Here is a 24,956-nt window from a genome sequence, read left to right as displayed (position 1 = left end):
AAGGGAGGACTGTGTGTGGGGGTTTGAACCTACATAAAACATGAAGGCATGCACGTACTAGTTCTCAGCTAATATGAAAACTTTGCGATTGATACCGAATGTTGTTTTAAGGATGTAAAAATTCTGATCATAATAAAACTCATAATACTGCCTGATGTTTAATGAAACCGTGCTTTACTGACTGAATTTCTGGAATAAGAGGAACTCACAGGGATTTAAATAATGTAAATATTGCACGTCTGGGGGGCGGAGCTTTCTTAGCAGTGTAGTCTGCTTGAGGTTAAGTACCTCTAATTTTTCCAATTTCATCAGTTCTCTTTACATAAAGGTTTTATAGACCTTAAGTCGTGTCCTCGTTCTGTAGTCAGTGTAGGCCTATACTAGGAACTCTCAATATATGCTTATTTCTCTATGCGGAAAATGAATTGTATTTTCCAAAATTGATGCTGTGATAAACAAAAAAGCCCCAAAACCAAAATGCCTCCAAATATCACTGGATCCTCTGAAGTACGAGATCTTTAAGGAGTCAAAATATGAATACTGCTCCATGCAAGCTAACGTGACATCAGAAGACTGGCAACCTCACCAAAAGCCTCCACACAAAGGCAAGCAAGGTTTTTCAAACGTGGTAGTTAAGCCGCTTTGGCAGTAGTAGCCAACAATTTGAGTAGCTGATGTTGATATATAATGGTGTTTAAGTTTAATAGTAGACTTACTTTTGTGGAACGTCATTTCAATGTGCAGGAGTGGTAGCTTGCTTATAGCATGTATGTAGCATAGGTTGTATTTCAACCGCTAAATCGCTAGTAGTTTAGAGGGTCCAGTGACATTCTGAGGAAAATGTGTGTAGAATAAAAATCATCTGGTTTTGAGCTGTTTTGTTTACCACAACAGTGATTTTCTAAAAATTGTGTTCATTTCTTCCATAGAGAAATATGCTTAGACCCACAGTTCTTAATATTAACTACAGAATAATGCACTACTTCAGAGGTCTATTATTGCGTCTTCTTTATGATAAATATTTTTTTAACTATGAAGTTGTTTTGAGTTCATGTTTTCCACTTCAGTCTATATTGGTTTGGTAGAGCTGAACAACTAGTGACTATATGCTTAGCAGTCTGTGTACAGATTAGTAATAAATAAAGTGTTTATATGGCCACAAATGTTCTATCATCTTCTGTCAGCATTAGCCTAGTATCTCATTCTCTCTGTCTTCTTATACTGAATGTGAAAGACAAGTGTTATAAGCACTGAAAGGCTCACCTAGTTAAAAATCCAGGGAGAGATGACAAGATAAAAAAGATCTTTTCTGGCAAAGCAGGACCAATCCTACTCCACTCCACTCCTTTTCCCCTGGTGATCGAGTCTTATAGACTGTAGAGGCGAATGAATGGACAAAAATGCCCCCCTAACTTCCGTCACGATTAAACAGATTATCTTCTATTAGACAGCCCACTACCACATTAAGTGGCCTGTCTAATTCTGTTTGGGTCAAACCATTCATCTCTTCTCAGTGGGCCAATTTAGTAGCAAACTTCTTCTTTAGAAAAATGCTGAATGGTTGGGTGTGCATTGAAAGCCCTTTTCCTGGTCAAATGAAGAGGTCAAATCATTCCTTAGCGGCCTGCCCTGTGTTCCAGAGACAGAGTGAATGTTCAACCAGGTCTGACTGCTGCCAGCTGGACATCCTTTTGTCCTCTGGACCGTGGTAAAGATAGATAGCTTAACAATTCCAAATTCTGTTGCCTATAAATCTGGGGTTCAATAACCTGCAATAATAAGTTATATTATTTTAGTAATAGTGCATTTTGTTAGATCTTATTGGCAAATTCATCCTCCAGTATTGCAAGTCAGGCCTTTTTTTCTAAATCGTGTATATGTCAAAAATTAACACACAAAGAAGGTTCACATCATCCAAGTTGATGTATGAAAAATTATACAGTATTGTGTTTATCTGTCAGTTTATCTTAAGATAAAGCAATAAAGCAATTGTCAATAACTTAATGAATCAAATAATAAAACCTTATAAATTAACAAAAACAAGCACAAACTGAAGTAAACCAGAAGCTAAAATTAAAAAGTTAGACTACTCTAGGGATAAAACTGATGTGAGCTTATATAACTTCCAAAGCTTACTGTCTAGAGAGGCCTTTCAGTTTTCTGATTCATGATATAACATGAAATTAGTACTAATCAATCTGAATCTGGTTTCATTCCTTAGGATGATTAACTTTTGAAGTTATGCACTCTAGAAAATAAAGCCTCAAACTTTTAGCCAATGAAATCCTGAATCGCAAACTACAAGCCATTGCTTCCTCCAGGTGGTGGACTGTGATCCCTGGCCGCGTTGATTCAGGCAGGGCCCTGGCCGGTGGAGCCAGGCACGGACGGATTGCAGATATACTGACATGGTGCAGGTGCAGGGCGGAGTCTTACAACTGGGCTGCCAACTCCCATCTACCTCCCTTTTTTTCCCCTTTCATCCCTCCATCTCTGCCGGGAAGCAGCGGCCGTATGGAGAAGGGGCAGGGGGTGGTGACGTGTTGGAAAATCAACTGTTGTCATTGTCCAAGTGAGAGGCTCCCTGGCCTGAGACGCTGTAGATCACACAGCTACAGTGTGTGTATATATAGCGCAGGTGTGAGTTTTTGTTTTTTTGTGGGGAAGGGGTAAAGAGGCAGGTGGAGAGTTTCATCTGCGCTTGTGGTAAATGTAGATAAAGCTGTAAGTGCTGGAGATAGCAAAGGGGAACTCCGTGAAGAAGACTGGATTTTTCTGGCCACAACGCTGCCTGTCGAGCTTACAATGTGAGAGGCAGAGAGACAGAGGTGGGAGGAGTGAAGAATTGGTGGCCATGCTTTATAGAGCGGTAAAAGAAAGAGAGAGAGAGGGAGAGAGAGAGAGAGAGAGAGAGAGAGAGAGAGGGAGAGAGAGAGGAGGCAAAGAATGGTAAAAGGGGGAGGTGGAACACAAAAAAGTCTTTCTGGCAGATCGACATGACAACTTTGCCCAGAACAAACAAGCATTCAGCCCCATTGAGGGGATAACACAAAAAGCTGCGGGGCTGAGCAGGCATGGGGTGGGGTGGAGAGAAAGAGCAAGAGAAACAGAGAGAGAGACAGAGAGCGAGAACGAGTGAGAAGGGGGGGGGGAGTGGGGGGGGGGCAAGAGAGGGAAGGATAGAGAGAGATAAGACTCAGAATGTCATTTTGAGAGGGTAGCATTAGACAGAAAACACGAAGAAAGAAAGAAAGAATGAAAGAACAAGGATAGATAGATAGATAGATAGATAGATAGATAGATAGATAGATAGATAGATAGATAGATAGATAGATAGATAAGCTAAACAAAGAAAGAAAAGAAGCCATGAGAGATACAGTAGATAGAGGGTTAACACAGAAGTGCTGAGAATGTATGGGATCGAGAAAGAAACGATCCATGAGCGGGTTAAAATTTAAGTCCATCTTCTGAAATATTAAATCTATTTTGGTTTTAATGAAGAGGGAGTATATTAGGAGGAAATATGAAAGTAGATTATTAAACTGGGAGAAAGCATAGAGGGTTAAAAAAAAAAACGAAGGTGAAAGGGGCGAGGGGGGTTGAGCTATGTTGGCGGTGTTTTAAATATTAAATCTATTTCAAGTTTAATGAGGTGTAAATACTTTGGGGAGAATGGAGAGGAGAGGGGGTGAAAGAAGGCTCACTCTCATTACTGCACATGCTCACCTTTACACTACAGAGACTTAAGGAATGAAGAAAAGAAAAGAGCGGAAAAAACAGCAAAGAGGCAGGCGCTGGAGAGGCAGCGTACAGTAAGATGGTGACGGAATGGATACAGTAGATTTCAGGCGCTTTTTAGGCTGACGACACACACATGCGCACATACACACAGATACACACAGATACACACTCTATGCAGAGTTTACAAGCAGGAGGCATCTTGCTGTGACAGCATGTGCTGGAAAGTGATGCTGGAAATATTACGTTAAACAATCTGAGACTGGCACATGAGCAGCTGAAAGCAGACATCACATCTTACTAGCTGCTGCATATTCGTTTATTCTGACATAGTTCATCAAAAAGCTCAACTGAAGCAGAAGACTCAACCTACTGTTGGGTGGTAATAAAAAAAATCAAAATCAAAATTCAATATTGATGTCTTTTCCAAATATATCACGGTCATCAGATGATATTTGACGGAGTTTGACACACTTTACATCAAAACAGACCTTTTTTACCCTGATACTTCATATTAATATGTTCATATACTTCATATTAATTTAATAAACATTAAAATAATATTAACTACTAGTGGACAGAATGGCCAAAAATGTATATTATGGTATAATTAAAATATTTTTTTTCACATAAAACCATTTAGATGCTCAAACCCTTAAAATCCCAGCATTATTGCATACTAAGCTTTATTATTCAGTAACTACAGGGACTCCAATCCAAACTGGTTGAGCTACTCTAAGGTAACAGAAATGTGTAATAAAACTTTGGGCCCACCAGCGGACCCTGGCCATTTAAGGGGTTAAATAAACCTATTTGTGTACAATATTTTGCACATTGGCTTATTATTCTAAAATGTCCTTTCACTTTTTAATAATATCCCATTTTGCAACCAAAGTAAATCTGAAATATTTTTATTTCGCAAAATAGTAAAAACAAAACCGAACAATATACAGATAAACCTGCGTCAATCTTGCAGTAACAGTACTAAATGCTGTCAGCTTTTTTTTTTTATTTTCTGTTCCACCTTAAATGGAGCGCCATTTAAATTCTGGCATCTCTATAAGTGCCTGAATGTAACTGGTGCACCACTTAAGGTGGAACCAGAAATTTGAATAAGTAGTAATACTATTTGCGTGCGTCCAGTACACTCATGCCTCAGACCATCAGACACTGTTTGAAATACCAGATGGTCCACAGCTTCTTGCACAGACAAGGCCACAAGACCGCGGCCTCGTCGGATGCAGCTGACAGAGTGAGTCAGGCGACTCCTTAGACAGTAGGAAACAGAAGTGCTCTGGTATCCATGTTAAGCTAAGTCTAACCCTGAATGACAGGCCATTTCTTTATGTCCACTGCCTCGAAAACAAAGTGGACTACTTCTGATGCAACAACTGGACTAAACATTCGAGGGTGATTGGCTGACTGCTGCATTTTCGTTTTCATTTGAAATATGACTGAACTGTCTCTGACTCAGCCATTCGACCAAACAAGCTAATGTTAGCATGGTTTGCGCTGCCTGTACGTCATGTTATCTGTGCTAATTTGTAGCATCCCAGTAAATTGATAATGACAAACTCATACCTAAGGAATAATTTCAATGGTACACAGCCCACTATTAATATTATATTCATTAATATACATACATACATATATAATGAAATAAGAATTTCATTGGTTGATTTTTCTCCCATCGTCTCACCTATCATAGGCCAAAATATGCAGCTAGCTCAGATACTCTCCCTAACACAGCATTTCACTCTGAAATACATTATGGTACAGAAGGAAAATGAGCACATGGCTGTGCTGTAGAATAGAGGGCTACCACTGATATTATGCTCATAAAAACTGCAAACCAATAACATTGATATATGACATGGAACCTGTATCCAGTTTTGCATTTATGCCCTATGAATATTGATTACATCACTGGGTTGTCCTTTATACATTATTACAATATGAAACAAAATAAAAATTTGATCATAAAAATATTGTTGCTTTCTCTAAAATGTAAATTATTTAGGAAGGAAAAACATGCTTGCAATTAAACCAATAACCAATATCTAATAATGGAAGTTAATATAGAAAGTTAATGTACAAAAAGGCACAGAATCTAAAGGGCAACTGTTCTTTACCAAATATATAATATACAAAAAATTTAAATAAATAAGACAAAGACAAGGTTTTGTCCTGAAAGTGCAACTACATGTTAGGAGACAGTAATATTGGTAAACCGTTATGGATCATACACTCCCCAGCACGAGCAATAACATACGTGTCAGTTTTTTTCTGATTTTCTGTGGCTGATAGAGAAGCTGCCCCAGAGAAGGAGGCTCAGGGTTACACCATTGCACAATCACCTACTGAACTTTTTATAGTTGGTCAATATTTCCATAATGCTTCAACACGTCAGGAGCTAAACAATGACTCCCAGCTCCATGCAAATAGCTTTAATGATTCGGGTGTGTGTGCGTGTGTGAGTTTTAGTCTCTGCCCATGTTTGCGGATAGGTGTCTTTATGTGCATGCCTGTGTGCGTGTGTATATGTGCGTGTTAGTTTGTTAGTCTGTGTCTTTATTTTGCATACGTGTGCATATATGTGTGTCTGTGTGTGAGTGTGTGTATGAGTGTGTGTTATTCTGTCTGTGTTTGCATCAGTGGAGAAGCCAGAATTTCATTTTAGAGAGGGGCCTGGTTGCAGGTTGAGGGAGCCAGATAACAAACATTATGTCCCAGAGACATCACAATAGTGAGGATATCCACCAACAACTATTTCGTTTCATTGCAGCTAAATTGTTAGAAAATGACTCACCTCATTACCATAATCACAGGGGAAAAGGATTATTTAAATATTAAGCACAACATGACTGCTTACCTCACATTCATCTGCCTAAAATTTGTTAAATGACAGATAATAGACATCACACAGCAGACAAAGCTAAAGTTGGCATCTAATCCGATGGCTTCTTATTCCGTTCCGTTCCACCTTAAGTAGTACAGCAATATGTTTGGTGTTACAAACTTCACAAAACCTTCACGACTTGTTCACCTAAAACAGTAGACTCAAAGCAGTGACTCATGCGCGAATGACACTTCACTAGTATGTATGTGTGTGTCTTTGTGTGTGTGCGTTTTGGAAGGGGGTTAACTCCTAAATAATGTTAAGTGTTTATTGAGAGTGACTAGTTTAAAGTGCCTTTAGCAACTTCCATTGATACTTTTCATTCTGCACAGAAACACACACACCTGCAGAGTAAACCCCTTAAACCCTAGGCCTAAAACACATGCAGCTGCAGAACTGTAGAAAAAACCCACAGGAACCCACTGTCTACAAACCAAAGATATACAATGAGAAATTAGCCATAGCGCTGCTCTAGTTATCGATAAAAAGACAAATGCAGCCCTCAAAAAGCAAACGCAGCCTCTGATGTGGTAACTGTATTTAATCAGCGTTATTTTGTGATTCTTGTGTCATATGCAGTGGAAAGGAAAAGGGGAAGGACACGGCAAGTTTAGTTTCTACTCTGATGGTAGAGATATCGTTGCGCTAAAACAGAATGTGTGTGACAGGGACATATCCTGAGCAGAGGCAAAAAATCCCCGTGATCACACACAAAGGTCAGAGAGTGGGTCTAAATCAAACCACAGAAACCCCCAGTACTGAACACCATCAGCAGCCACCATTATTAATACTAATATTAGTATTTTTAATAAAGCATTTCACTGTTGGATAAAACCTTGCCTCTTCCAAAGAGTGACTGGACAGAAGTAAAAAATATTCTTAATGTAAGTTAATGTAACAAGTTATGGTATTGGTCCATCCATCATGACAAACAGTGTAAGTGCCAGGTGGTATATTACCAATACTTCTACCAACACAACAACACTATATACACAAAATATGCCATTAGTAATACTGGTAGATAAGAAAATGGCAGTAATAACGTTTGACTTTAAAAGGATAATTCCATCGATTTTTCAAATTTTCATTTTTAATTAATCTTTGATCTGTAAACATTCATTCAGAGTAATTTATTGTGAAATGCTCCATTCTAAAAAAAAATAGAACACAATGTTGACAATGGTGGTGACAGAAACCAGACGTCTGAAGCATTCAATGCCTCTAAAAGCTCAAAATTTATGTGAAAGGGTTATGAATACAATTCTTGATGCCTGATGAAAACTTATTATTTCCATTCATGTTGGAGAGGTACATGTATGGTGTTGTACAGCAAAACAGTGCCAAAAGAAAACTTTTTTAGATTTACCACTGTTTTACCATTATAAACATTATATACAAAAACTCACAAGATGTGTAGGTTTACTGGTGGTTTTTGATAACAGTAAATAAAATAGCTATATTTGTGTTGTAGATATTGGTTAGCTGTCTACAATGCACCATTTCACATTAAACCACTTTGAATAACATGGTTTTACATCTGCATTATTTATAAATTTGTGGAATTCCCCTTTAAGGGTTAACATGGCAGTACTGGTAGGGCTGTCTGACTCGGTGACATGGTTCAGTGTGTGGGTTTAAGTCTGAGGCAAGAGAGTAGAGGGTTGCCCAACAGAAGGGCCTGGCTTTCTATGGAAGTCTGAGTTAAGTGCCCATTATTTAACACTCCGTGCACACACACACACACACACACACACACACACAGAAAGACCCAAACACTAACTTGCAACGTCCCCTTACATAGCCTCTCATAACTGCATAAGTTTTTAAACATTTGTCTGCAGGATAAAGTATACAAATATCCACAGTTATGACAGTTAAAACCAGCGAGTCAGCATCTGATAACGTATGTACAGTTGTTCTTAAATGTACAATAAAAAGGGCTTGTTAGAGTACAAATGAAAAAGAAACTTTTAGGAAACTAAGTTTAATAATTAGTAAAACATATAAAGATCTGTATGCAGTAACTTCTTGCTCTTGTTAGTAAGATACACGGCTAGAGGCTTCCGAAACGGACTCAATCCTTTCAAAAGAGGCATGACTTAAACGCCCAGTGGAAGATAAGTCTCTAAAAAGTAGTATGCAAATCAGGTCAAACCCATTGCCTCATTTAATTCGGGATTAACTTAATGTGTAATCGGCATTGTGAGAAGGTCATTCAGCAGATAGTGTTCAAACATATGGACAAACAGTATCAATACGGAATGAGGCAATTAGGCTTAGCTCTTAGTGGAGGTGGACTAAAAAGAGTCATAGTGATGGGGGAATGTTTGTCTGTCTGTGTGAAAGAGAGTGAGGGAGAGAAAGAGAGAGAGAGACAGACAGACACTATTATGACTGGCAACTCTTTTTTGTCTAGGCTTCCTATTTTGTCTAAATAATCTCTAACCCTTGCAATAATACTCCACTTATATAAACACTCACACAAGTATATACATGTATGTGGAACACATTATAGGTTAGAGAGGAACAAAGTAAAGAAAAAAAATCAATATAATTTCAAATAACGTTGAAACACAAGCTAGCACCTCCACCCTGCCTGAAGCATTCTCTCCACACATCAGTGAGTGCAGCGCCCAGCGTCCTGAAAGCACTTTCAGTGGAGGAACTAAATGCCAGGCTGGTCCATGCCATCATTCCATCTGCAACTAGACACTTCCTGTGGCCTTTCACCGAAACTGGCTCACTCTTCCAAAAAGCTCTATACCTCCCTGGAAAACCATACCTGTACTCCCTCATGGACTTAGCCTGCTTGTAAGTTCAACAAGTTTATGGTGGCATTAATAATGTGTTTATATATAAAGAAAGTATCTTCTCACTGAATCGTCAGTGATTAGCTAACAATTTGCCTGATGAAAATGCATATTTTAAATTCTTATACTGGTCTCACTTATAGTAAGAAACAGTGCCCGAAGGAAACCCATTTATATGCATTTTTTGCCAAGTATTTCCTTTTTCTTTTTCATTGGCCTTTTTCTAAAACTGATTACTGGATTACTTATCAAACGGAGCAGGTAATGGCTCAATTAATAATACAGTCTTATGCAAAAGTATGAACACCCCAAATTACATTTTTGTTGAGTTTTTCACTTGCAATAAGTTAGCGTATCCTCTACAGGGAGCAAACTATAATATGGAATATTTCTGCAAATTTTAGTTCTCAGTTTCTTTTATTTGCTGAACTGAACACATAAAATTGGCATGTGCTTTTTGTATCTTAAATTCATATTTACTCAAAGCATGTTTCCTGTAGAGGACATGTTTTCACTTAGAACACCAACAAAACATTCACGAGGGCTTTGCATGAGACTGTATAATTGAAAGTGACAATCCTTGTTCACATATTTATGTAAGTAGAAACTGTTGTCTTAATGTGATGTAAAGCACTGATGAATAGTAGACTAAAATGAGAATTAGTTATTATCTGGGTAATAAAAATCAGATTGATCAATGCTGCATTTTCTCAGTAAATAACTTCCAAATCCCCATTTCAATACAATAACCTGGGGGTTATTCTAGTTCTGTCATACTAAAAAGTACAACAACCACAAAAACCACCACAATTCATAGCATGCAATCATGGTTAACATATGTGTGAAATATTCAGGAATGTCCAGCTCCCACTCAGTAGACCCCTACTTCTCACCTTTACTCTGGTAAACTTGCAATATGAGTGATATAAAACCTTTAATCAAAGGCTTTCAGCAGATGTGGCCTAAATTGCCCATATGAATAAAGTGCTCTAATGCTGCTAGATGCCTTACTGACCAAAAGAAATTTAATAGAGAATCAGTTCAACAGTCAGAAGACATGTAGCTAAGTGATTGTTGGATTACTGGATTGACTTAATGCTGTGTTAGTAGAGTATTAGTATGTGTTCCATTAGAGTGTATATATGTGGCTTGTGAATGGGTGCTATAAGTGTGTCCCTGTGAAGTGCTGTGAGACACTGAGATGTATCAAGCCTTGTTCTTCATGTTTGCTCTTTTGGGCTGGGTCAGCATGTGCGGTTATTTCTGTCAGAGCCTCAGGTATCAGGGCTGGTTGGTGGAAAGGAGAGGTGTGTGGGTGGGGGGCTGAGAGAGTGCCTCCAGAGTTAAGTAGGTAAACTGGTCCTAAGCTGATGCGGATCTTTTCTCCTCCCTCCCTCTTTCCTCACACTTCGCAAGACCTTCCCTAAAGCCCCCATGGGGCGGAGCCAGCAAACACATGCATACACACACATACACACACATTCCCACAAGCTGCACACACACACACGCATACGCAACACACCTTAATCCTCACTTTGCCACCAAGGTCAATTCAATTATCCTGTTTTCTTAAAGAGTATGTGTGCCCATTTTACAGCCTGCTCAAATACACCAGAGATTAGAGTTGCCTCACTTTTAATGATCTACATACCTATCAGCGGCAGAAGCTAAATGCTGCTCACACAGGTAGGGCCTCACCCCCCCGCTCCTACCCCCAGCCACTAGTGCGTTCTCATTCCTAAAGACGACAGCACGTTTTTGTTTTTAGGTTGATGAGGCTGTCTAGTGTCCCATGTGTGTGTCTGATATTAATGAGGAGATGAGTTTTCAACCCCAAACTCCCCACCTCAATCTATAAGAAGCTGTAATTGTCCAATATTTCACAAAAAAGGATTTGCATTGTCTTTGCAGCTGAACTAATTCTCCAAAAAATGTCTGAATTATAGCAAATGGAATTGAGCAATGGAATAAAGGTGCCATACAACCAACCATTTTATCATATTAGCAGTATATTAGCATATCAAACATTTCTAAGAACATTTATTGTTTAACAAAGTCGCCTGGGCATCAAATTTGATGTTTCTATATACACTGTATGGACAAAAGTACTGGGACACACCTCTTTGAATCCAGGTGTTTCACTCAGTCCCATTATATAAAATCAAGCATGTAGCCATGCAGTCTGCCTTTACAAATACTGTGAAAGAATGGGCTGTTCTAAAGAGCTCACTGAATTGGAATGTGGTTCTATAATAGAATGCCACAATGCAACAGGTCAGTTTATGAAATTTCTTCCCTCTTAGATATTCTATGATCGGCTGTGAGTGGTATTATTGAAGAGTGAAAGCGTTAGGACCAACAGCAACTCAGCCATGAAGTGGCAGACCAGGTAAAGTTACAGAGAGATACAGTGCATATAAGTCACCAATGTTCTGCTGACTTAACAACCAAACTTCCAAACCTCCTCTGGCATTAACATCAGCACAAAAGTTGTGTGCCAGGAACTTCATGGCATGGGTTTCCATGGCCAAGCAGCTGCATGCAAGCCTTACATCACCAAGCACAATGCCGAGAGTCAGATGGAGTGGAGTAAAGCACACCACCACTGGACTCTGGAGCAGTGGAAATGTATTCTGTGGAGTAACGATTCACGCATCTCTATCTGGCAATCTGATGAGTCTGGGTTTGGCGAACGCCGGGAAAATGTTGCCTGCCTGACTGCATTGTGCCATCTGTAAAGTTTGGTGGAGGAGGGCTAATGCTATGGGGCTGTTTTTCAGGGGTTGGCCTAAGCCCCTTAGTTCCAGTGAAGGGAAATCTTAATGCATCAGCATACCAAGACATTTTGGACAATTGTATGCTTCCAACTTTGTGGGAACAGTTTGGGGAAGACCCTTTTCTGTTCCAGCATGACTGTGTCTGAGTGCACAAAGCAAGGTCCATAAAGGCATGGTTGGGTGAGTTTGGTGTGGAAGAACTTGACTGGCTCACACAGAGTCCTGACCTCAACCCCATCAAACATCTTTGAGATGAACTAGAACTGAGATTGCGAGCCGTCCCTCTCATCTAACAGCAGTGTCTGACCTCACAAATGCTCTTCTGGATGAATGGGCAAAAGTTCCCACAGGCACACTCCAAAATCTTGTAGAAAGCTTCCCAAAAGAGCGGAAGCTGTTATAGCTGCAAAGGGGGGAACAACTCCATATTAATGCCTATGGATTTAGAATGGAATCTCATAAAAGCTCCTGTAAGTGTAATGTGTAGGTGTCCCCAATACTTTTGTCCATATAGTGTATGTTTCTGTTTAGAGTGCATTTAATAATTTAAAATGATTCTATTTTTGATATGAGTGAGAGTCGCTTTAAGATAAGTTAGGTGTAATTTTTCTAAAAATTTTGTAAGTTTCTAGGGATAAACCTCTGACAAACAGGTTTAGCAGAAACGTTCACCAGCTTCAGCTGTTTTAATGTTGTTACTACTTAGCATCACAGTCATAGCTCACCACTAGCTACAGTACAATCACTGAAGTTACTCAAAGAGACTTGCTGTTGGCATTTCCCCAACATAATATGCCACTATTCAAGCTATATCAAGACACCCAAGCTACTTGGTGACAACAGAGAGAGACAAGATGTAAACGGTTAAACCCTCACAAAGCGATCTTCCTCCAAAGCACAAACGAGACAATGAGCTCACCAATCACTGCTCATATAGCCAGTACCATCTCCTCTATAAAGCAGACTGCTGATAATCCTACCTGGAATGTCTTGGTTGTAGTTGTTCCAGTTGGTCGTGGACAGCATGGAAGGCAGTGGCGAGCCTCCCCGACTGTCGCCCTCGTTCTGTTGCGTGATGTGTCTGACTGTGTCCTTGTTCTTCCGATTCTTTCTGCGGCCTGAGCCAGGCGCCTGCCAGCCCCCCTCCCCGCCTCTGTTCCCCTGCTCTCCAGGCGTTCCCTGCGCCTCTCGGCTGCCCCCGGCCCCATCCCGCACGTTAGAGGGTGACACTTGCTCCTCTTTAACCTGGACAGAGCGATAGTCGGCAGGCCACAGAGGCTGCGAACAGGCGTCTTCCTGGCTTTCATGGCTTTTAGGCTCCTGGTCCTCCTTGCCATAGGTGCTGCCGCCTTCACCATGGCAACTAGCAATGGCTGAGTCCCCTGATGAATTAGCTGGACTAGTGCGACGGTTTAGCCATGGTGAGGAGCTGCGGGCTGAGATCATGGATGCCAGTGCCTCTGAGGCTACGCCCCCTGCTCCCCCTGGCCCCATTCCGGCACCCACTGAGCCCACCACGCCCATCTCCATGTCAGCCAGCTCGTCAGCCAGCTCGGAGCGGATGCTGATGTCCAGCGCAGCCTTGATGAAGCCGTGGCACGCCTGCACGATGTCGGTCATCTGCAGATAGCTGGCGGCTGACATCACCTCAATGACGTTCTTGCTGGTGAGCGCCAGGTGAGCAGAGTACATGAAGTCCAGGATGGTCTTGAAGCCCTGAGCCGTCACGATGTCCAGGTGCGTGATCGTGGCCTGCTGCTCCGTGCCCTTCTTTACCTGGCAGTAATGGTTGGTGAAATGACAGAAATGTAACATCATGGTACTTAAAGACACGTTCATCACATACAGTATGTGTCAGGACATTTCGCTTTTTGGCAACTAATTGAAATAGACAATATGCACAACCAAAACAGTAGTGCTATATAAAAAGGAACCTATGAATATGATAATGTTTTTAAATAAAACATTTGCAAAAATAAACTAAGAAGGGGTCAGAGATCATTTACAGAATTTGGTAAAAAAAAAAAAAATCTATAAAATAAGAGAATGAAACCCAATCAGCTACTTTATTACTATGCAGTTTATTAAATTCAATACAGAATAAAAAAAAGTATAGACCCCTAATTCTTTCATTGAAACCACTAACAATGTTCAAAACTAGGAGTCTGGCTGCATTCTAACTATTTTTGTATTTTATATACCTCAGTTATTTTACAGGACTAGTTGTTTGTTTTAAAAGTATTTTTTGAGTCAAACCTATATGTGTAGTAACTGTTGGGACAGTAGGTAAAATGCAAATAAAAAACAGAAAGCAGTGATACCACAAATAAGAGATGTTTAATATTGCACCTTATCAGCTTTTTGGATTTTTGTAAATATATGCTAATTCCAAATTTGCCTGCAATATATTCTAAAAAAGTTATGACCGAAGCCATTTATCCACATCATCCAGAAACGCTGCCGATTTTTTTGGGCTAAAGCCCATCTGTGATGGACTGACGCAAAGTACAAACATGTCCCGTGGTCTAATAAGTCCACCTTTCAAATTCCTTTTGGAAATAATGGGTGTTCTGTTCTCCAGGCCAAAGAGGAAATGGACTGTCCCAAGTTCTGAAACCAGCATTTGTCACGATACTGCCTCATGATAGGCCACTGGCATGGGTGACTTGCACATCTGTGAAGGCACCATTAATGCTGAGGGGGACATACGCATTTGGAGCAACATATGCTGCCATCTAGACAACGTCTTTTTCAGGGATGTCCCTGCTTTTTTCAGCCAGACAATGGCAATCTACATTCTGCACGTTACAACAGCATGGTTTCGTAGTAAGAGAGTGTAGGTGCTAGACTGGCCTGCTTGCAGTCCGGATCTGTCTCCCACTGAAAATGTGTTTCCCATTATGAAGTGCATTTTACGTCAACAGAGACCCTCAACTGTTGAGCAGCTGAAGTGTTATATCAAGCAAAAATGGGAAAAAATTCCCCTTTCACAAGTACAACTATTTCTGTCCTTAGTTCCCAAACAATTACTAAACGTTGTGAAAAGGAAAGGTGATGTAACACAGAGGTAAACATGCTTCCTGTCACACTGGAACATGTTGCAAGCATTATATTTAAAATAAGCATATATACACAAAAACAATAAAGTAATTAGTAGAAACATTAGATATCTTGTCTCTGTACTGTTTTCCATTTAATACAGGTCAAAAAGGATTTGCAAAACATTGCTGTCTGTTTTTATTTACATTTTTCCAACTGTCCCAAGTTTTTTGGAATTGAGTCTGTATATAATAGAGCTCTACAAAATCATGATTTTTTTTAATACATCCTTTTGTGAAGTGTCATTTTAAGAGTAATCTATCTGTGAATTATCCTGGAGTGAGATATCATCACTTGCTACTGGTGGTTAAAATATGGCAGATCAATCTGAACCTTAGAAATGAGAAGTGTATCAAATCTAAAAATGTGTCATTACATCCTGAAGAAAAAGGTTCATAATTTTATTGTGTCAAGTGGTTGTACACAAAGTAAATTTACTACATCTATATGATTGCTTTCTTTAAGTTTACTTGTTTTGGCAATTATTGTGTCATGTAAGTGCAAGCACTTGACACACTTTAATTATGTCAATTCAAAGCACCATTTTTTCACTGCCCTTGTTTATGCAGTTACTATACACTGGATGTTGTTGTTGACAGGCTGTCTATAATTAGTCAAAATTTGTGTTTCGTATGATAAATGCAGTTATTCAGTACTCAGAGCACAGCATTATGATGTAATTTATCACACATCACCATATTGCCCACCCTACCTGGCAGTAGAGCGTCTTGAAGTAGCGGCTGCTGCCCAGCAGCACATTCTTGTGAGCCTTGAAGATTTTGCCCTCCACGATGACACACACGTCGCACAGGATGCCGTGCTGCCGCTGCTCGTTCAGCTCGCGCAGTAGCTGCCGGTAGTGCGACGTGATCTCCATGTCTTCCTTCCGGTTATTCATTGGATTTACTGGGTGGCTGCGTCTTCTGGACAGAGTCTGGGATGCAGAGATGTACACACCCTGGTTAGCACTGGATGTATCACACATACAGGTTATAACAGCAGACTTTTTTCAGGAAATTCCTCTCAATCCTTTGAAGACAGTGACAGAAGAACTGACTTCTGTTAAGTGTTTCAGGGAGTTTCATTAGGAGAGATCTGGCATTCTTCTGTTTCCAGTTCATTCAAAAGTTTGGAATCAAAATTTTCAACAATATAAAACCAAATGTGCTAGTTCTTTGTAACTTCACAGGTTTAACTAGTAGGGCAACTGCAGGGAGGAAGCACCCCAGGGTAAGATGCCCCCTCTTCTCTCCTGATCAATTGATGGGGCCAATCTTAACCTAATCCTAATTTACTGAATGGCTATGGTCTAATTATTTCTGAAGTTTCATCTGGATCACTACATTCCTGGGAGTTATTCCCCCAAAACTGATGTAATTTTGTGCCACTGGATAAAAGTGATCTAAAACACATGGGGGCTGTGGAGTGAGCAGTGCATCCACACCTGATTTTTTTGTCATGTTTAATAATCATGTGCACTTATCAATTAAATTGAATGCTACTACTTTGTTTACATTATTATTATTACTATTATTATTATTATTATTATTATTATTATTATTATTGCTATATCTCTCCTACTTAGCTAGGAAGCTGTAATATACACCGTGAATGAATGAATGAATGAATGAACACATAAAAAAAATAAGTATATAACATATATGTAAAAAAAATTAATGTACATTTATATGATTCTAAAACGACTGTAAAATATATATACAAATATAGCAAGTTTTAATAATAATAATTTCTTACCCAGAATGCTATTATTTCAAGTGATCAAATTCTCAGACAGAAAATTACTGTAAATGGTTAATCAGTAAATAGTATATCTGCTATAATTTAATATTTCTTCTTGTTCCCAAAGAATGTCCATACCTTAACCATCTACATTGCATACAGTATTATTGTACATTACCTGGCAAACTATGAACTACAAGTGATTCCAAACTTTTGAATGAAAAAGTCCTTAAGCTTCATGACAGCCATGACATACAGTGTTACTATGATATACATTAAATATATCAGAATCATTACCACACATATTCTGTGTTCAAGCATTTGCTATATAGCCATCAGTGTTCATTTAGTACAGCCCTGCCTGCAAACTCAACACAAAGTCCCCCAAAAACATGTGAATTAATTTAATTGAGGTCCATTGTTTGTGTCAGGACCAGTTTAAACATGACATGTCAGGGGGAATGCAGTGCTGAGGCGAGTGACATGCTTTGGCCAGTGTTGGACGCTCAAGGCGGGCAGTCTGCTGGGCAGCAGCCACAGCCCTCTCGGTTCAAAATGAATCAGCTGTTCAGCAGCCCCATTTTCCACTTGATCACTCCGCTAACTGACAAAATGCTAATTAAATCCAACCATTTAACAACAGAAAAGGGGAAATGTGTGAAGAGCGGAGGCAGTGATTGCAGTAAAGTGCTTTATACGGTTACGGGGTAATTTTATTCCACAGCTAATAAACCAAAACAAAAGCATTATTAGTTGAACAATGAACACCTGAACGTCTATTCCAGTCACAATCACACTGGAGGGAGAAAGAGAGAGAGAGAGAGAGAGAGAGAGAGAGAGAGAGGCCATAGAAAGTCAAAAAAGAGAGGGAGTATTCCTTATGCATTGCTCAAAGACTAGACTGAGCGAAGCAAGAACACACACACATACATACACACACACACATACACACACACACATATACACACAGACCATGTGCAGGGTTAAAAAAAACAGACATAGAAGATACGTAGAGGTATATGTGTGTGTCACTTCCGGTGTGAGAACGCTGGGCACATTATAGCTGTCGATTCCTATCAATTCTGTTTGTCTGTGTATTGTCTTGCGCTGTTTTGTCTGTGATATTTTACACTGTGGCTAAGGAGTCTTCCTGGGCCTGTCAGCCCAAATATTACACTGCAGCTAAATAGTCTTCCACGGTCTGTTGGCTGTGAGACTTTACATTGCAGCTAAAGAGTCTTTCTGGGCTTTTTGGCCATGAGACTTTATACTGTGGCTAAGGCCTGCCACCCATGACACTTTTCATCTAAGCTGGCTAAGGAGTCTTCCTGGTGCAGCCGGCAGAAACTTTACAGCGCAGCTAAGAATTCCTCCCAGGCCTAATGGCCAAGACTTTACTCTTTGGCTAACGAGTTTTTTCCCCAGCCTGCCCACTGTGAGACTTTACACCTCGGTTAAGGAGTTTTCTCAGGCCTGCTGGCCAAGACTTTACACAGCGGTTAAGGAGTCTTCCCAGCTGAGAATTTTCACCACAGTTTGGGAAGTTTTCCCTCCAGTGGCTGGGGAACTGTGTATGCGCGTGGCGTGTTTATGTTTATTTGTGTAATTTCTTACTATCGTAAAGCATCCTTGGGTGGGAGAAAACCATTATATACATTAAATTCATTATAATTATTATTATTACTATGTTTATCATTAATATTAGAAACACACACATAGAAAATGCAGAAGTGTAAAACAGACATTGTATGAACTACACACACACAAACACACACACACACACACACACACACACACACATGCACACACACACATGCACGCACACAGACAGAGAGCTTTCGCTTGCTGCAAGCTCTTGTGCAGTGTGTTAGTAGTAAATCAGCAGGTCTAGTCTGTTAGCAGTCATGTGCTGTGCTGCACTGTGGTGTGTGTTTGGAGTGTTCAGGCTGTCAGCTCATGTTGGGTTGAGTTCAATGCGACAGCTCCTCTTTTCCACACTGACAGCAGCGTTTGCTGCAGGCCGGTACACTTCAGGTCACGTTTAAGCAAGTTACTCTGAACCTGACGGTTTGTACGATCAAATCAATCCTTCATGTCTCCGGTGTCTGCTCACACAAACACACCTTACTTTGAAAGATGGTGAGAGGAGGAAAGTGAGAGCGACAAGTGATGTTTTTTTATCCTCTTCATAACAGTTTTTGGTTAGGGGCTGTCTTGACTGCCTTTAAGGCCTCTTTTTTTTGTTTGTTTATTCACAATAACAACAACCAGAACAACGCTGGTTTGACTTAAGAAATTTTGCTGTTTTTATCAGCTAAAGTTTAACCTTCAAGTAAAGTTTTTTTTCTCTCCATGACAAAAAGGTACGCCGGAAGGATAGAAATAAAAACTTTAACCTAAGGCATGACGAACAAGGCACACACACACAAACACTGAGAAAATCAAACTCTTCTTTTTCATCTAGCCATTCTCACACATTCAGCTGAAGGGTTATATGAGCCACCTTACATAGTCAAGGCCATCAACGCAAACTCACACCTCATTTGCCTTCACATCTTTTTTATCGACCACACTTTCTTTCATTGACCATAACAATGATAGGTCATGTTTTGACTTGTGGATGGTAAGTCTCATATTTGGAATTATGAATTGTAGTTATGCTAAAAAAAAAACAGACGCTGATTTTTGCCTTTTGTCTAGCCGACACTAAAGGTCAATATGAGTCTGACTATGTAATAAAAATGCAGACAATAGTCGACTAGCCCAAAAATAAAGACATCCAATACAAATAGAGCAAATTGCTGAACATGTGAAGTGAAACAGCACACTAAACACAGAGTGAGACACAATGCAGTCAGCCTAATCAGATTTTCTGCTTCAGCAGGACTAGAGGGATCTGAGGGTTAGTGGAGCAAAAAATGGTAAAAAAGAGGAGAGAGGAAAGAAAAGGAAGGACTCTATAATGGACCGATGAGCCACACAGCCTCTGTGAACCCTTTTGGAGTGCTCCTCTGAAAGCCTGCTTGGAAAATGTGCCGTCCTGTCCCAGTCACGCTTCCAGTGCTTTCATTCACTATGGTTGCCCAACATGTAAAGCTAGCTGACTCTGGACTAAACCATTCACAATCAGTGTTTGGACTCACTTATTATACTGCTTATTGTAATAGTTTGGCGAAAATAATCAAGTTTACACAATATACCTCTTACCCCAAATATATATACCAGACAAAACTCAATAACATTGCTACTACTGTTTTAGCTTTGCGACATACGTTTGTCCATTTTATATATCATACACTGTCAGGTGCCACATAAGCAAGTCTATTCAAGATTTCTTAACAATTCCAGTGTGTGGTTATTCAGCCATTGAGTTCGTACAATGCTATTTGGTGGAGCGCAAAAGTAACGAAAAAAACTTTGGACACCAAAATGGCAGACTGACCACATCTGGAGTACATATGTGTAAATTAGATTTTCGTTAAACTTCAATCTTTAAACCTAAATGCAAAATAGTGTCCACCTGAAAAGGAAGTACACAATACCCAATCTGAACTAAGATCACAATCTACAGTAGTTAATGAGACCTGCTCAACAATGCAGGGTTAGATGGTGTCACTGCCGTGAATGAGTTTTGGGGCTAAGAGAAGAGAGAAAATGAGGACAGAGTGGAGGACAGCGGCTGCCCGGTCTGCCTTAACACCACTCTGGGGCTGGAGTGTTAAAGAGTGCCATCACTGCTTTAAGTTTCTGTCACCCTCATCCACTCAAATCTAAAGTGACTGGCCTCCTCCAGCGATGGGCCCCATTGCACATGGAAACATACAGACACACACACAAGCACACACACAGTGGGGAAAGAGGTGGAGGAAGAAGTTTTTTCATGTTTGTCCCTAATGGCGATGGGAATTAGACAGGCCTTAAATAGTTCAGAAAAAATGTATTTTGGGAATTTATATGGTTTTCCCCAGACCTAAAACGTAGACAAAAGGAGTCCAAGACGTTTGATGTCTGAAGTTTGCATCTTTAGTTTTGAACTGGCGCAACAAGGCTAATTTAGCTAACAAGTAAAGGAAGCTTACTGCACCACATGCAAATCATCACAGACCTGTCACAAACAATATTGAGTTGTTAAGTAATCCTAAACAGTCTTAAAGTTTGAATTTTCTCTCTAGGATTCATTTCCACTTTTACGTTTTAGCTACATTGGCCTTATTAGCCCAGTGCAAAACCAAAGAAGCAAACTTTGGACATCAAACGTGCCTTGGCTGATTGACTACATTCGCAGTAAGAGCAAATCACGTACTAGGATCTTCTTCAACACACATATTACAGTCTAGGATGAATGAAATTATCTGACATGATAACATATTATATCATGACTTGATTCGTCTTTCAGGTTGAAAAGAACTGTCTTGTCTGTCCCTATCTCCGTCTCTGCACTTGTCTGCTTCTCGTGGCCAGGTTCCAGCTGGTGCAGGTGAGCTGGGGCCCATCACACCACGGAAAGTGTGACCAGAGCGGATCTAAATGGCTTTGAAAGCCATAAGCCCTCCGCTCATCCTCCCCCACCTCCCTTGCTCCTCTCCGGGGGCAGGGAGGGTGAGTCCAGGAGGAAAATCCACCCTCAGGGTCAGCAGGGTGAGGCCTGAACACGGGTCTGTATACAGGGACTGCGGAATGTACTTCTGATAGGTGAAGACCACCAACCTCAGTAGGGTCAATAGCATTGGTGTAAAACATAAATCTCTCATTTTGCATCAGTTCTCCCTTTTGTCTTGCTTTGATTTGAAGAAATTGGTTGTCTTTTTACAGTGCTTCATTCTTTTGTTTTTGTTTATATATCAAGACAACACTGTGTGGTTAATCTGCTACCATAAGCCTTGGACACTTTTTCACTGCTTGCAGAGTGGCCTGATTAGTGGGGCTGCAACTAATGATTAATTCTTGCAGCCATGCCATAGAAGAACCACTTTTTGTCTCTTTTTACTGGTTTACGGACCCACATAATGCAAAGGTTTTATCCCAATTTAAGGGTTCTTTCTAGATCATACAGAGGTTGATAAAACTTTAAAAAGGTTCATCACACATCTAGTTTACAAAAATCGTTCTCCAAAGAATCCAAAGTGGCTCCTCTGTGGCAATGCTCCAAGGAAGCCGTATTGGCATCTTATTTCTAAGAGCATTTTGATAACCATCAGATGAATCAACTAATTGAACCACTGTCATTTCTGAGCTTTCCTTTCACTTTGCCCCTGCTACAGCACCAGGATCATTCAAGGTTCCATGTGTGTCAATCAACGTCTTCTTTTTTAGAAAGAAAAAGCCTTTAAGTTACATTATGTTAAGCATCTACTTACACACTACAGAATGGGTAGAATAAACTCATACCAAGATGTGCTGGGCTGGAATTTATGCAGTAATAGTCTAGTGGAAGTTCTTGGGCCCACGTTAAAAAAACAGGTCAGGCCATGGCCTGGGCAGTCCCCCCCCATTCCGCAGTCCATGTGTGTACATACAGGGAGTATACTGCAAGGTCTCAGCCTTAGCATGCTTAATCGAGCTGTCCGCGAACACTTGCGGAGTTGCAGCACAGTGGAGGCCCTGACCTCAGCTCGCTCTCAAAAACTCGGCGACGAGGCCGAGTCATCAATGATCTTTAAGAGCCTCAGGCCGTGTCCTCATCTTCCAATCCACCCTCGCTCATGCGCTCCACACAAAGGCTCTCGTCCCCACCCTCCTCCACACTCGCCGACTCAGCTCAAAGGGCTTTGTGCAGACTTCACCCCGTCTCCCCCTCTGGAAAGCTGTCTGACCAAACTCTTTTGCCACTCAGACGCGCCAGGGTTGAAAAAAAATAATAAATAAAAAACTTTCTCCAATACTGCCGCGTGCCAAGGACACTCCATTTCGTCTGCAAACTCCAAACCTTTCTCTTTCTTCTGCATGATCACGGAATCAAAGGCAATAAGACATCACCTTGACTTTCTATTTTCCCTCTCCTTCCTTTTAAATACTCTTTTTTCCCTTTCATTTTCTCGCAGTCTCTCTGGTCTTCTCTCGCCGAGAGTGGGAAAACGCTAGAGCCAGACGGAAAGCAATTAACTTGTTAACCCCCTAAAACCATACCTCATGGAGGCCCTTTTTTCCAGTAGGGACCCTATTTGACACGGCGGTATCTGGCCCCTGTCTTGTGCAGTCCCTCTCTTTTCTTTTTTCCTCCCTCTGTCCTAGTGTGTTTCTGGGCTATTCGCTGCCTCAGAGCCCCTGAAGCCAGCCGTGTCTCCAGTGGAGGCTCCCTCTCTGACAACCCGGGGCTTAGCCTAAATTCTCTCGCTATTAAAAGCTGTGAAATGCAAATAATGAAACATCTCATTACCACTGTAGGAAAATGAAGCGAGTGAATATGTTGGGGGGGAGGCAGAGGGGGAGAAGGAGAGGGGTGCTTTAGAAGATAACCTGACACAGTGTCTTTTGTTATAGAGACGTTCACTGTACAGACTTGAATTTGCCAGTAAAACAAACAGGGGTGGTTTCCAGCCACACCGTGAAGTGTTGTGTGCATTGTTTGTTCAAAAAGACTGTCTTTATTTATTATCATGACTTAGCTGAAGATCAGATCAGCTTTTAGGAGCCATTTGTGCTGAAGTCCAGATAATTCCAAAGACTTCTTAAACTTTTCCTCACAACTGTATATACTTCAAAGGAGATTTTAACATAGATTAAAAGGTATAAAGGTAAATCGTCTCTCTTTCCTATACTAATCCCTGTACACAGAGCGTATTGTTTCAGTAGATTAAGCAGCTGACTCTAGTGCAGGAAGTGAAAGAGCGAGGGTTGATCTATACAGATATGGGATATGGGCCATCGTCTGTGGTGGCTTGGGCGTCACACATCTTCCTTTACCAGTAATGAAGTAAAGGGAAATGCATTGAAATGAGTGTTTAAAGCAATAGTTTTGGTGAAACAGCAAATTTACACAATTTTGCCTTCTCTCTAGGGATTCATTCAACATGAAGGAAAAGCTAGTTTTGGCTGTTTTCCAACACCCACAGCTGCACAATGATTGACACAAAGGTTTGCATAATCTGAAAGTGAAAAGAGATTCATGTTTAATATTATATATTATTTATATATAATATTAAACCTTCTTGTAAATCGAATGCATTAACCCACTCCCTAAGAAGGGCAACCTGCTACTTTGTAAGCATGAGAGGTGCCATGCATTGTGTTTAAAAAGGTGTGGTCTGGATGCCCCCTAAGCCGGCTGTGCAGCATTTGTGCTTCTTGATTCTTCGAGCAAGGCGGATGCAGTTTTTATCTTGTAAATTTAGAGAGACTGGGCTGACTAGCAAGCCTCACTGTGTCACTGTGGGCCATTTCCTATAGTTATCAACCTACTGTATCAGTTTGTTGGAAAAAGCAGATCATTTTTACTCCTCTCTAGTATATTGTTCTTCCAACGTTTTTGTTAGTGATGTACAGAATGGTGATTTTTGAGTTTTTTAGCTAGTTTGTTTGTTTGTTTATGGACTAATACTGTTCTATTATAGTGTAAAGAAGCAGGTACAGAGTGTCACATCTCAATTGCTGAGGATTGTGCTGAATCTGGGGATGTGTTATACTTAACGTAAGTGTAAGTGTAAAAATGACACCAAGCTCAAATTCAACACAAAGACATGCAATGAGGTCTTAATGTAGGTCTGACAGGGTTAATTTGGTGACATGTGGTTTGGTGGCTTTCTGTATGTCTACCCTCAGTGCTACGCAGTGCGCAGAGAGTGGTGTGATAGTGGATGGAGAGGAGTTGGAGAGCGTGAGTTAAGTAGCTCAATCTGGGAAGCGTGAGGAAATTCTCCTGAGAGACGGGGGAGAGGTTGATGATTTTGGATCGTC

The 24,956-nt window shown here is 40.5% G+C and overlaps 1 protein-coding gene across 3 annotated transcripts in view; it reads right to left on the bottom strand.

Moving 5' to 3' along the window:
- zbtb46 (zinc finger and BTB domain containing 46) overlaps positions 1-24,956 on the bottom strand; it is an 85,398-nt gene that overhangs the window by 44,902 nt on the left and 15,540 nt on the right. For all 3 annotated transcript variants that reach the window (XM_036590755.1, XM_036590757.1, XM_036590756.1), the window contains exons 2-3: positions 16,036-16,257; positions 13,205-14,000 (exon numbers count right to left, since the gene is read on the bottom strand). In XM_036590755.1, the coding sequence (XP_036446648.1) occupies positions 13,205-14,000; positions 16,036-16,221 (982 nt within the window). In that variant the 5' untranslated portion in view covers positions 16,222-16,257. The remainder of the gene's footprint in view (positions 1-13,204; positions 14,001-16,035; positions 16,258-24,956) is intronic.

This window comes from Colossoma macropomum, unplaced genomic scaffold, assembly GCF_904425465.1.
Source record: "Colossoma macropomum unplaced genomic scaffold, Colossoma_macropomum, whole genome shotgun sequence".
Lineage (NCBI taxonomy): Eukaryota > Metazoa > Chordata > Actinopteri > Characiformes > Serrasalmidae > Colossoma > Colossoma macropomum.
The sequence above is the reverse complement of the archived record's forward strand: the minus strand, read 5'-3'. Positions and strand labels throughout refer to the sequence as shown.